Source organism: Dioscorea cayenensis, chromosome 9 (assembly GCF_009730915.1).
Source record: "Dioscorea cayenensis subsp. rotundata cultivar TDr96_F1 chromosome 9, TDr96_F1_v2_PseudoChromosome.rev07_lg8_w22 25.fasta, whole genome shotgun sequence".
Taxonomy (NCBI): Eukaryota; Viridiplantae; Streptophyta; class Magnoliopsida; order Dioscoreales; family Dioscoreaceae; genus Dioscorea; species Dioscorea cayenensis.
In genome coordinates this window covers 16,937,144-16,950,970 of record NC_052479.1, presented here as the reverse complement: position 1 = coordinate 16,950,970, position 13,827 = coordinate 16,937,144, and the positions used below count along the sequence as shown (strand labels likewise).

At 43.0% G+C, this 13,827-nt stretch overlaps 1 protein-coding gene and 1 non-coding gene across 2 annotated transcripts; both read right to left on the bottom strand.

The window, feature by feature from the left end:
* Window positions 1–3,445: 3,445 nt before the first annotated feature.
* Window positions 3,446–4,451, bottom strand: LOC120268534. The gene is made up of 3 exons (XM_039275891.1): window positions 4,227–4,451; window positions 3,875–4,124; window positions 3,446–3,495 (listed from the first exon to the last, which is right to left on the bottom strand). The coding sequence occupies exons 1-3, from the start codon at window positions 4,449–4,451 to the stop codon at window positions 3,446–3,448; spliced, it is 525 nt and encodes a 174-aa protein (XP_039131825.1).
* An 8,665-nt stretch (window positions 4,452–13,116) lies between these two features.
* Window positions 13,117–13,223, bottom strand: LOC120269891. The gene has a single exon (XR_005539519.1). It is a non-coding gene; the product is annotated as a small nucleolar RNA R71 (small nucleolar RNA).
* Between the last annotated feature and the right edge of the window lie 604 nt (window positions 13,224–13,827).

Sequence of the window (13,827 nt, the reverse complement as noted above, 5' to 3'; positions counted from 1 at the left end):
CTGCCCGCAAGGATGGTCATAATACTGCCTGTAAGGAAATCCAGACTTAGACTTTTCTCTTAAATTTTCATGTTCCGGGAGGCTACAGTGCATGTACAGTGCCCGGGGTCCAAAAATAACGTTTTTGATGTCGATTTCTTCTTACATTCCGTCGTTGAGCTCACCTAGGCTTCTTTTGTGCCTGAAAAATGAAATAAAATGACTAAACCATAAAATAGGCATCAAGTTCTCAATAAAATACAATAAGCATGCGCATCGGTACGTACAAAATACGTACATTTAGACGTTTATCAAACATCCCCACACCTAAGCCTTTGCTTGTCCCCAAGCAAACAAACATGAAGAACAGGGGCAAGAAGATAAATGGCTAAATGCACGACCTCAAGCTCAAGTGTAAAGACTCCATAAGCACGAATGGACAGAAATCAAGAAGTGAGTTGTTCAATAAATAGTGAAGTGATAATAGTTCTGCCTCATCTAGAGTGCTCCTGTGAGTGTGTGTGCTAACTCCCCCTTGACCTCCACACCCTGGATTACCCCAGGATGCCCATTCACCCCACACAAAATGAAAATGACATTAAGACGCTAAAGACATCCTCAATACTCAATTAAGAATCCTCTGGTTCCTAGGTAAAACTCTAACTTTCAAGTGCCTACTTAGCAAGCATCAGGAGAACAAGAGAGATACTTTATTTCTTTCACACAAATATACAACATACACACTCTCGAGTCCGACTAACGACCTGCAAAAAATTTTTTTACAATCTTTCGAAGGATGCACATGCTCGATTAGGTACAAGAGCCACCCAACGATTTCGAATACAAGTCTACATAGACGCATTCATGCTATACTAGTAGAGGGATACTCGCCATAGACTCATATTTTTTTGTTTTTCTCATCTTCTCTTTTCTTATCACATGCACAATCAGTATCTCATGTCCCCAAGTATAAAACTTGCTACAATAGTTCACTTTAAGGTAGAGAAAACAATAAAGGAACTCAAAAAGCGCTTTAAAAAGTGCATTGAAGATAGAATTTAACAAATTAATGCCAAAAATCATAATGATGGGTTGGTTGGAGTGTACAAGGTGAAAGTGCTCATGAACATGTATAAAAGTGCACAAAAGATGAAATAGATCTACATTCAAGCACATATAGAGTACAACTCACAACTATCATTCTACCAAGCTAGGAAGTCCTTAACAATGAAATCATAGCTATCATTGGTGATTCAAGCATGCAATTGTAAAAATACTCCATCCCCACACCGAAAGTTGTAAAATTTCCCCAATGTAACTAAATCAGCAGAACAAGGTGGGAAAGATAGGCAATAAATACAAGGAAATGGAGTAAGAAACTTCCCTAGTCATGTGATGAAGAGATTGACACTCGGGTCAAGACTTAAGGAAAAACAGTGTGATGAGGGTCTGGAGTGTGCCGTGACTTGAACAATGGCCCTGAAAGCAACAAAAAACACTGATCACACTTCCAGAAGCAACAATAATAGAGAGTAGCGCAAAAGCAATGTTTTAAGTAGATAAAAAAAAGTTAGTAAGGGGGAACCCTAACTAACTCCCACAAAAACACACTACAATGACAACACAAAAGTACAGTCAAGACAAATAAATAAATAACAAAAATAGATAAATATCCATGTGTTGGGTGCCTAGAGATCAGGTGGAAGTGATGATGCCGCGCAGGTGGTAGCTGCAGAGGTGGTGCCAACCGATGAGGATGAGCTGCGCAAGAATGTTAAGATGTTGACGGTGTTGCTCTCAATGCGGCTCAGTGATGCAATCAGGTTTCGGTGTCCTTGCTTAAGCACCTGCAGCTGCTGGTAGACCTCAGTGTGAAATTCTTCAAACTGCGCTTCTAGAGAAGGTCTACGCGCCCTGGATTCCTGCTCGAGTTCAGATTCAGACTCAGAAGTAGACTCAGCATCCTGTGAAGGGCCTGTGTCATGTGCATTTGTTCGATGATGCTGGGCAAGCTTTTAACCACCGCCCTGCTTTGCAACTATCCTAATGTATACAAGAGTCTGCATCCCGAGCGGGGCGATAGTGCCAACAACTGTCATGCCCTGGGTACGCTCAATAAGGAACATGCCTCTAATCATTCGTGTGATGTATGGTCCGGCGAAGATGGCCCCAAGGCGAACAAACTGCCCCTGGTGTGCTAGGACTTCCGCAACAAGGTGAACCATGTGGAGGGGGTGACGCTCAATAATGCTGTAGAGCATCAATAAATCTGTGCAAGATAACACCCCCGTATAGTCTAGCCGTCCCCCGATACCTCTAGTAAGTAGAGCATGTATGTAGCGATGCGCGGGGTTCGACATTTGAGACGCCTTCCGTGTCTTCCAACAAGTTGCCATGGAAGCCCAATACTTCTCACTTGTTACCGGGTACGAAAAATCCTGTGATAAGTCTTTGAATCCGGGTGTGAGTGTATATGCTTCGGTGTAAAGTCCCAAGAGTACACCCAAGTGATCTTGCGTAACCCGATGCTTCTTCCCGAATGCACGAAAGGAGATAGAACTTGGTTGGTGAGTGAATGGACAATGCTTCGCAACCTCAACGGTGCTCAAAACTTCTAGTGTTAACTCCTTGTAGTTGGGCTCTTCAACGGAGAATAATTTGTCCCACCCACTATGGGAGATGAGCTCCAAGATGATACCATCAAAACCTAACAGCTTCAAGACATCCCAATCTATTCTCCGAATGGTTCCAAACCCCTTCCGCGATAAAAGTGCATAACGGGTGTTGTGCTCTTCATTCTTAAACTTTGGTTCGTTGGGAGGGGGAGAAGGGTCCCTCCTAGCCTTCTTGTAGGCCACTTTCTTCACCCTCATACCTACAAGACCAAGGGAAGAACAATTAACCAAGTTTTAAACAAATACAAGCTCAATGGAATGAAAACTAGTAAAAAATGCCAGTGCTACAGTAAACCCGAAAAAATTTGCAAGAACCTTGTTTGTAAATGGAGCACAACAAATTTACAATCACAAATTTTCATTCCACAAATGTTCCACCATCCAAAGAGAGCAAAAACCCCCACAGAATCAGCCCAAAAAGAACATCAAAAGCTCAAGGGTTGAGAGATGAGAGACATACCTTAACCCTAGAGTAAATGGGGTGATTCAAAAGCTTAAAATGGCCTAGAGAGTGTTTAAACCTTAAAATGGCCTAGAGAGTGATCTAGAGCAAAAGAAATGAGTGGATTTGGTGGAGAAATAAGAAAGTTATGAGAGAAAGAAGATGAGTGTGTGAGTGAGAAGAAAGAAGATGAGTGAGGGGCTAATTTAAACCCTCACTCCGGTGTCCTTGCGGGTGCCCTTGCGGCCGCAAGGGCAACCGCAAGGACTCTGGGATGGCTGACAGGTGCCTTTGTGGGCGGAAGGGAACCCATGAGAACTCTCTGGATGGCTCACGGCTTCTCTCACGGTCATAAAATGGGTGATTTCCAGATTTTCATCAACTTAGCCTCCTCCAAACCTAAAAAACAATGAAAACAAAGCCAAATTAAGCACATAAACACTCAAGAATTTAATTTCATGGAGTCTAAACATCAAATCACTCAAGGCATTCTCAACGACATGGATGAAAAACATAAGAAAGACGATGAACAAGGCTACCAAACATGCACAAAAACTAAAGAACACAAACCACAACCACTCAAATAATACGAAAAGAAAAGGTAAAGAGTTCAAAAGCTTGGGTTGCTTCCTAAGAAGCGCTTGTTTAACGTCGTTAGCTTGACATATTTTACCTCATGATCATGGTGGGACATATGGTGGAGAGTTACCTCCATTCTTTGGCAAAGTGTTGTTACCCGGAAAGTTCATTGAGAGACAAGAAAAAATTTGGAACTTGCCTTGGCTCTCGAAGTATAAGCGGTCTACCTCCTTGGGTGGCATTGTGGAGACAAACACACTTCTTTTCAATCTTTCATTTGCTTTTCTCCACACTTTCTTCACAGTTTTCTTTTTCTGTCCATGAGGTGGTGGGCTAGCCTCCATTTGGGCTACTTTGTGAGTTGGTGGAGGAGAGGGGACCTTGGCCTCAACCTCATTGATCTCAAACTCCTCCAAGTACTCGTCCAAGGGATTTAGAGCCAAAACCTCCTGCACACAATCAGAGATGATTAAATTAGTATTATCAGTAAAGTATAAAGTATCATCATGATCAAGTGTGTTTTTCATTGCTTCGGGGAGGGTGAAGAACACTTGTTCATCTCCAACTCTGAAGGTCATCTTGCCTCCCTTGACATCAATCAAAGCACCAGAAGTGTTAAGGAATGGGCGACCGAGAATCAAAGGGACGTCAACATCATCGTCCACATCTAAAATCACAAAGTCCATTGGAATGATAAGTTTCTCAACTCGAACTAGAACATCCTTAACCACTCCTCGAGGTCTTCTCACTGAGCGATCTGCAAGCTGCAGGGTCATCCGTGTGGGCCTCAAATCTTCTAACCCTAACTTCAATAACAAATTATATGACATCACATTTATGCTGGCCCCTGAATCGGCTAAAAGCATTTTCTTTTCATTCCTTCCCCAATCACACAGGGGATGATGAATCTGCCAGGATCGGTGAGTTTCTTAGGAAGCATCTTCTGCATCATGGCAGAACAATTCCCCGACATAGTCATAGTCTCCAAGTCTTCTAACTTCCTCTTGTTGGTGAGGAGATCCTTCAAGAATTTAGCATACTTGGGCATCTGTGAAAGAGCCTCGACCAAGGGGGATGTTAATGTGAAGCTGCTTGAAAATGCGAAGGAACTTTTTGAATTGGGCTTCTTCCTTATCTTGCTTGAGCTCTAGAGGGGTATGGCACTACTGAGCTTATACTCGTGTCCCCTCCCGGATCGGAGACTTAGGAACATCTTCATCAGGGCTTCTTCTCACTCTTTTTCACTCGCATTCTCACCGAACTAGGGTCTTCCCTAATGGCTACCCCATCATTGGAGGCACCTGGGCTCTCCCTTGGCCCTTGCCTCCAAGCTGCTTTCCCACTTCTTAGTGTGACAGACCTTCAAATGCACCCCTCGGGTTGCTTTCGAGTGTTGCTTGGTAAGCTACCCGAGGGTCGTCTCGATTGTGCTCTCAGCAAGCTCGTCCCACATGGTTCTCAAGAGATTGCACAGACGCTTGAAGATTTTTCAACACAGTGCTTATCTCACTGAACTGTCCCCCATGCTGTGTTAACTGATTGTTAATATTCTGAAATCTTGCCTCAGTATTAATCATGAACTTTGCCAACACATCTTCAGTGGTATATTTCCTGTCTTGTGGTTGTTGGGGATGAAACTGAGGACCTTGAGGTGGTGGTGGTCTTTGTTGTGACTGACCTTGGTTCCAAGAGAAATTTGGATGGTTCTTCTACCCCGGGTTGTAAGTGTTGCCAAAAGCATTTCACGGACCCCTTGGTCCTCCACTGACGTACTCTACTGACTCAGTCGGTGCAGGGGAAGCAACAAGAATGGGGCACTGGGTTGTTGGATGCCCAGCACCACATATTTCACATGACATCACTGCCTTAGGACTTGAGCCAGAACCCAACATGAACTTATCAAATCTCTGTGTCAAAGCTTCAACCTTTGCAGCCAATGCATTGTAATCCATGACACTCTTGGTCAAAGCATCCACTTTTGCAGGCAAAGCAGTGGTTTCATTCACCTGGTATAGCCCTGCTGCCCTTGTTGCCTTTTGTCTAGTGCTCCAATGACATTCGTTGCTAGCCATGTTCTCGATTAATGTTTCAGCTTCTTTGGGGAGTTTGTTGCTCAAAGAACCACCCGGGATCTCTGCATCGATGAGCTGCCTTGTAGCATAATTCAGCCCATTATGAAAGCATCCGCACTCTCATCCATGCAGGGGAATCCATGATGAGGACACATGCGTAGAAGATCCTTAACCCTGCTCATGTGCCTCAAACAATATCTCGTGTCCCCTCGCTCGAAGGATGAAATCTCCTGCTCCCGCCCTCACCGCCTTGCTTGGTGGGAAATATCTAGCAAGGAACTTCTCCACCATGTCTTTCCATGTGGTGATGGAACCAGGAGCTAAAGAAGTGAGCCATCCGATGCCGCTCCTCTCGGGATCGAATGGAAATAATCTCAACCTAATGGCATCATCGATACGGAGTTGATCTTGAAGGTTGAGCAAATTTGAAGGAAGCGAGAAAGATGAGCATGTGGGTCCTCGATCGCCCTAACCCATCAAACTGCATCGAAGTTTTGAACCATTCCTATCGTGCTTGCCTTGATCTCAAAATTATTGGTCAGAATAGTAGGTGCTTGCACACTAAATTCTTCCCCGGTAAATTGTGGCCTCTCAAAATCGGATAAAGTTCTCCTTGGCTCGGCCATAACCCGAAGGCTCGCTAGATTCAACCCGGATCTCTTGTTGTCTTGAACTTTCGGCCACTTCTCTCAACCGCTGATGCAAGGCGCGCTCAATCTCGCTCGTTGGGCTCAACTAAATTCACTTGACTCGCTTCGTGTCATAAGATGGGTACCTTTTGCAAGATAATTAGGGTCAAGACTTAGATATTGAAGAAGAAGGAAAGAAAAAGAGAATGCAAAATGGAGGAATGATGAAATATATACACAAATTATAAACAAAAAAACAAAAACAATGGTCAAATCAACACGCTTAATGTTTTCCGAGTATTCCTCGTGGGGTCCCCGGCAACTGCGCCAAAAACTTGATCGCTTCCCCGCAAGTGTACGGGATCACAGTAATACCCTCGTGCAAGCACGAGGGGGTCGTATTCCCAAGGGCCCGAGAAGCTACTCTTACTTCCTCTTCGCTATGTTGTTTAACCTCCAAGTTTGAATGTGATAGTGATAAAACAAATAAACAAGTAAAATGCAAATAAAATGCTAACAATGAAGACAAGATACGGGGGATAATCAAGGGAAGAAAGCGGTCGCGGATGAGGATCCTCTCAGGGCTACTAAATTGTGTTGGATGCCAGAACTAACATGCAAATGGCTAGTTGGACCGAGAAAACCCTAGATTAGGTCAACCCGATGGTCACGGCAATTGACCCCTAATCCGGTACGAGTATTGGATACGGAATCTCTTCCGCCCAAATCCTCCTACGATTGCAATGGGAAAGGTGGTTTTCTCAAGTTAGGGTTAGAATACAAGCTAATAATTAACCCTAGAATTGGAGGGGTATAAATACCCGATGGTCACGGCGTATTTATACGTGTTTCCCTTCCAAGCTTGGTGAGTCTAACACTAGGGAAATGGTCATGCAACCTAGCATTACCTAAGAATTGATACACCGATTTCTCATGCATACCAAAGCATTCAATTACACCAAGCAAGGATCACAAACAAGCCAAAATACAATAGAAAGAACCAAGCATCCATACAAGCACAAGTTCATCCCCAAGGTTCACCTACATCCGGTGACCTTGGGGTTTAGTTGTTCATAGTCATCAAATACAACAAGAAATCCATGCAAACAACCAAACAAAACATAAGAAACACTCCCTCAAAGAATGAAGGCCGGAGAAGCTTCCAAAGACGCCACACAAGAGGTGGCTTCCCTTGTCTTCAACCTCCTCTACACAAGCCATAGGAATAGATCTCGCTAAAAATCACGCTCTCCTCGTCAAATCCTCCGTGGAAATGCCCTCAAAACCTTGCTTCTAGCTCCGATTTGGTGTGGTGGTGGTGAGCTCCAAGAAGAAGGCCTCCCCCCTTCAAAAGAAACCCTAACAATGCTTATAAAGGGATGAACTCGGGCTTCCCTGCGGGTGGCCTCACCCTCACAATACTGCCCACAAGGATGGTCATAATACTGCCTGTAAGGAAATCCAGACTTAGACTTTTTCTGAAATTTTCATGTTCCGGGCTGCTACAGTGCATGTACAGTGCCCGGGGTCCAAAAATGACGTTTTTGATGTCGATTTCTTCTTACATTCCGTCATTGAGCTCACCTAGGCTTCTTTTGTGCCTGAAACATGAAATAAAATGATTAGACCATAAAAAAGGCATCAAGTTCTCAATAAAATACAATAAACATGCGCATCGGTACGCACAAAATACGTACATTTAGACATTTATCAAAGATACATGCTCAAATCCATAAAACAACTAAATAAGGCAACATAAAACTCCCTCAAGTGGTAAACACAGAGTGACAAGCCTTGGAAATCTTCCACCGATGCCACCAAAAGAGTGCCTTCCTTGTCCACCACAAGCCTCTACACAAGGAGATGAGGGGAGATCTTAATAAATCTTATTTCTTCCTTCGATTTCCACTCCAAAGAATGTCATCTTCAACTTCCTTTACCCTGGATCTAGAGGTGGAGGTGAGAGGTCTAAGGTAGGAGGGGAATGAAAACTCAAAAACCCTAAAAACCTCTTTTAAAACCATTCTCGAGTTAGCTTCACAATCTGGTTCACAGGTGTGAAGAAACCAGTAAGAGCCTCGGGATTTCTACCAAAATTTCCGTGAAGTGCTATGGTAAAACTAAGACTTCGCCATTTCATAACTCCTTCCTGCTTTAGTGTTTGCTACAGTATTGCTATAGTACTACTCTAAAACATCATTTTCAGTGTCGATTGTTTTCTCATTTGTATCGTGGAGCCCACCTAGGAATACTTAAGGCCTCTAACATGAATAATAACAATTAAATCATAAAAATGACATCAATTTATCAATCAATACATGAATAATACAACAAATATATGTATAGAATACACACATTTATGCGTTTATCAACTAGTATATGGGAAAGCCTGTCATCTCCTTGTAGAACTTGAACACAAAGCATATTGGGCAATAAAAAGCTTGAATCTTGATATTCATCTTGCAGGAAGGAAAAGAAAACTACAACTATGGGAACTTGAATAGTGTTGGATGACTGTCCACGAGGATGCGGATATTTACAAAGAGGGCACAAAGAAATACCACGATCAATACCTCAAATGTGGCATGGAGTTTCGAGAAAGGGACCAGGTCCTCCTTTTTAATTCAGGACTGAGGTCGTTTCCTAGTAAGTTGAAATCAAGATGGTCAGGACTGTTCCTAGTAATGCAAGGTTTTCCCTATGGCACTATAGAGATAACTCATCCCAAAAGATGTACATACAAGGTAAATGTTCATCATTTAAAATATTATTTTGGGGAGAGCACTTGGACTAACAAGGGAGAAGAATTTGACCTTTCAGAACCATCTTGAGGTAAGAACAAGTACGTAAGTCTTGTGACGTGAAACAAGAGCTTCTTAGGGGGTAACCCAAGTAGTTTTCTATACACTATTTTTTTTAGTCTTAGTTCTAATTCTTATTCGCTAGGTAATTAAGTAAAAAGTGATAGTTAATTTAATGATGTGAAGTTAGCTCATCCCCACTGCATTTTATAAATGAAACATGATTGGGGAAACTAGTATTGTTACTAGGAATTGTTTTCATGGCGTTTTACATAGGGAGAATCCTTAGTGTTTCACTGCAAGCATCACAACAGGTGTGGTTAACCGATTGCACCAGTGGTGTTGTACAGGAAAAGAGTTACACTTTCTTGGAAAATTTGAAAGACCGTGGTAACCTATCAAGGCTGTTCCATAAAGTGTGTTGTCTCTGGTTTTTCCAGAGGTCTGACACGGCCTCACCATGCTCGTTATTTGGTCGTGGTAAGTACAACAAGCTTTACAATGGTCATTGCCAACACTTAGAAACTTGTGAATCCTAACTGAGTTGACAACAGACCCATAATGGGCTTGTAATGGCCGTGCTACCTCGAAGAGATTTAACAAATGAACCTTTGATGTAAGGTAATATAGGGTCGCCACCGGCCGACTCTTGGCCTTTCTCACTCAAAACCTAACTTCCTTTCTTCCACTTCACCAGAGAACCTTTGATGTGTTCTTCGCAAGTGCATGAGTCACACACTAGTAAAGTGATACCCCATGAGGGGTAGGGTTGTCGAGCCACAAGGGCTGGATTTAAAGTACTAATTTATCTTCCGATGTTTAGTTAAATAAGAATTAGATTGAGGTTGAATTAAAAGCAATTAACAAATGAGACAAATGATGGTAGTGATAGGGGGATTAGGACTGAAAATTCAACAACAAAAGAGCAATGCCCGAGAGGATTTCTATGAGTTATAACATGCTGACTTGACCCTAAAGTCTACCAGGTACATTCTATGGTTCAAGTGTGTGCTCAAGAGCAATGTTGCATCTATGGTTCTCAAATACACCAAGTTTTACTAAGGTAACTGTGGGTTTCATACACATCGAGTTTTGCAATCACATAAGGTAACTACAACTATGGCAATCCACACACACCAAATTTTACCTAAGCAACTATGCAATTCAAACGCATCAAGTTATGCAAACACAAGATTAAACGCAAGAAACTAAAAGAACTTTGTAAATATTAAGATCAAGTAGTCAAAGCATACAAAACAACATACTTCACATCCCGGGGAAAACAAAGATGAAGAATTAGAAAAAGAAGACGTGACTTCCTTCTCCTCAAGATAATCTTCCTTGCTGAGCTCCATATGCTAGCCCCACTTCTCTTGTACCTCCAACTTGTCCTTGATCCTGTTAGAAGGTGTGGTGAAGCCTGATCACCGTTCTCTTCAAAGTTCTCCCAGTGGAGATTAGAGTACCCTAACAAAGATGAGATCAAACCCTAGAAATTATAGTTAAAAAGGGCTGTCTTCGAGCTCGACATGAGATAAGTATAATCGTGCTTATACCGTGTTTCCATGGTAGGTGATAAGTGCTTTGCGCGATATGAATGCGAAGCATTCATTCCTTATGTTGAGCATTACTTTTCTTGGGTTTTTACACTAATATGTGTGTTTTTATTTTACTTTCGCGCAGGTAGGATTGTGAGGCCGAGTATGAAGGAAAGAAGCCAATGTGGATCGTAATGCACCGATTTTGGAGGAATTCTTGCTAAGTTTCAAACGCGAAGACATAGGTCGGGTGTGAGATGCTAGAGTGTGTGCTAACCTCCTCGTATTCGAGTTTGGCACATCCAATTGGAGGGGTACAAAGGCAGCATTGTTCACAACCGGCCGAGAAAACAGGAATTCAGAGAATCCACACGAGCGTGTGGAAATTATCCACGCCCGTGTGGAAATTCCACAAGAGCGTGTGAAAAATCCACAGGCCCGTGTAGTCACCTGACTCCTGCCCTATTTAAAGCCGATTCATCCCTGATTTCAGCATTCTTTTCTCCATCTTTTCCCCAACTTGAGAGAGAGATTCGGCTAGGGTTTTGAGAGGTGTTTGCTAGGGTTTTGGAGAGGTTCTACGGCTCCGACATCGCGCGTCATTTGGAAGAAGGTTATTGGGAGAGCTTTCGTCGGCACCGATCCGGCGAGGTGTATCCTAGACTGGACAAAGGATCCCTTGTGACGAGTAGATGACTCTCCACAAGACCATCGACATGACCATCGAGGGGGTTTTTCTATTGATTCATTGCTTTTACATTCTATTTCTTTGATTGTATTTAGCACCATGGAGAGCTAAACCCCTAGTGGGTACTTGGGTATTTGTGAACCCTAGGATGTATTCATTTCATTGAATCTCTTTATTATGCTTTCAATTAATTGATATTTATTGTGAGTTCCAACCTTGAATGCTTGATTGTATGAACATTTCCCCTAGAGTGACACTAGGGTTGAGAGTTCTTGTTGGTAACCTTGTGAGTGAGTGACACACCACGAGTGTTAGACAAAGCTAGGTTGGAGAGGGTTGAGAGGGTGAGTTGAGAGGTACAGGAGCGTCCCCTTTCTCCTCCAACGTGATAGATTCTACCTCCGTTCCTCAAGTTCTTTGCGGCCATAATAGAGTGAATGGTCTAAGGGATGACCCTCCCCTGGGGCTTAGTTGCGAGTGCAACGGAGTGAAGCTTTGAGATGATCTTAGTATCTAGGGCTTAATCGTGGTCAGGGACCTTCCACCTGGACCAAAGGGTTAGGTCTATAATTAGGAAGAGATTTATCACTTAGAATCCCTAGAGCTCATTGCAACTCTATGCGAGTGAGAGGTGTTGAGATTGTTCGATTTCTCCTCCTGGACATGTATAGAGTTAGGCATAGTTGGCCTTAGATTTGGGACTATGTAATGAAGGATTTCCACGACTCACTATTGCATTGATTAGGAAGCATAATAAAGGGTTCTTGCACTTGAAGCGATCGTGCTAGGCGGAGCATTATCCGAGTACCCCATCTTTATCGATTGCCTTATCTTCTCCTTTACTCGTGCTCTCTTACTTGTTGATTTTACTTTTGAGAATTGAATCATTGTCACACTGATTACTATTGATTTTTCACATAGCTAAGAAGCGGATTAAGTGTTTTTATTCCCTACTCCATGTGGATTCGATACCCGCTCATCCGGGATTATTACTTCGACAAACCCGTGCACTTGCGGGATATACGCAAGGGGAACTTGTCAAGTTTTTGGCGCCGTTGCCGGGGAGTAGGTGTTTAGAGATACTTTGCACTTTTTTTTCTTAGCTATTTCACCATACATTCTATTTCCTATCTTCTTATTCTATCATCATTCTGATTTCTTTTTCTTCTTTTTGGGTGCAGCTCCAGGTTATAACCCGAGGGAATCCCTCAATATTGGTTGAAGGAGATCCTGAGCTTAAACGTACTCTTAGAAAAAAAAGGGAAAGAGCCTGTGTAAGAACAGTCTAATTTAGCTGATTTGGAAGTGGAAGGATGTGAAAACATGGCAGAACAGAACGAGCAACAGCGAGCATTATCCGATTATGCCAGACTTTCAGTGTTGAGGACACAATCGAGTATTGTGCGTCCCCCGATTACAGCTCAGAACTTTGAGTTAAAGCCAGCATTCATCCACATGTTGTAGCAATCCGCACAGTTCAACGGTTTGGCTGATGAGGATCCAAACAGTCATATAGAGAGTTTTCTTGAGGTGTGTGATATGATGAAGATAAACGGAATGACGGATGATGATATCAAGTTGAGAGCCTTCCCATTTTCCCTAAAGGGGAGAGCGAAGTAGTGGCTACACTCATTACCTAGAGCATCGATTACCACATGGGAGGAGATGGTAGAAGCTTTTCTTGCCCGTTATTTCACTCCCGGAAAATCTGCAAAGCTTAGGAATGAGATCTCATCCTTTGTTCAATTGGAATTGGAGTCTCTATTTGAGACATGGGAAAGGTTCAAGGAGCTCCTGAGAAAGTGCCCCCAACACGGATTCCCGGAGTGGATGATTGTTCAAACCTTTTATAATGGTTTGAACCCGAGTACAAGGCAACTTTTGGATGCGGCAGCAGGAGGTACCTTAGGTAGCAAGACCCCCGATGAGGCTCGGTAGTTAATTGAAGAAATGGGGTTAAACAGCTACCAACGGAACGCTAGGGAGAAGAAAAAAGTGTCCGGTCTCCATGAAATAGATGCGGTAACTTAATTGGCGGCTCAAGTGGAGAGTTTGAGTAAGAAGTTAGATCTTCTAACTTCAAATAGAGTGCCGGCCATGACTAATTACAACGGGTGTGGTGGAGGACATGCTCCCTCCAATTGCCCGATCTCTACCGATGATGTTTCTTCAGTGGAGAACGTTGATTTTGTAGGTAATGGCATGAGACCCCAAGGAAACCCATATAGCAATACTTACAATTCGGGTTGGAAGAATCATCCCAATTTCTCATGTAGTAATCAGGGTCCACAAAAGGCCATGGTGCCACCGGGTTTCCAACAACAACAACAACAAGCCCTCAGGTGGAAAACAGAGTCTCAGGTTTGGAAACCCGAATGGCTAACTTAGAGAAGCAGTTGGCTAGATTTATGCAATCTGCAAATA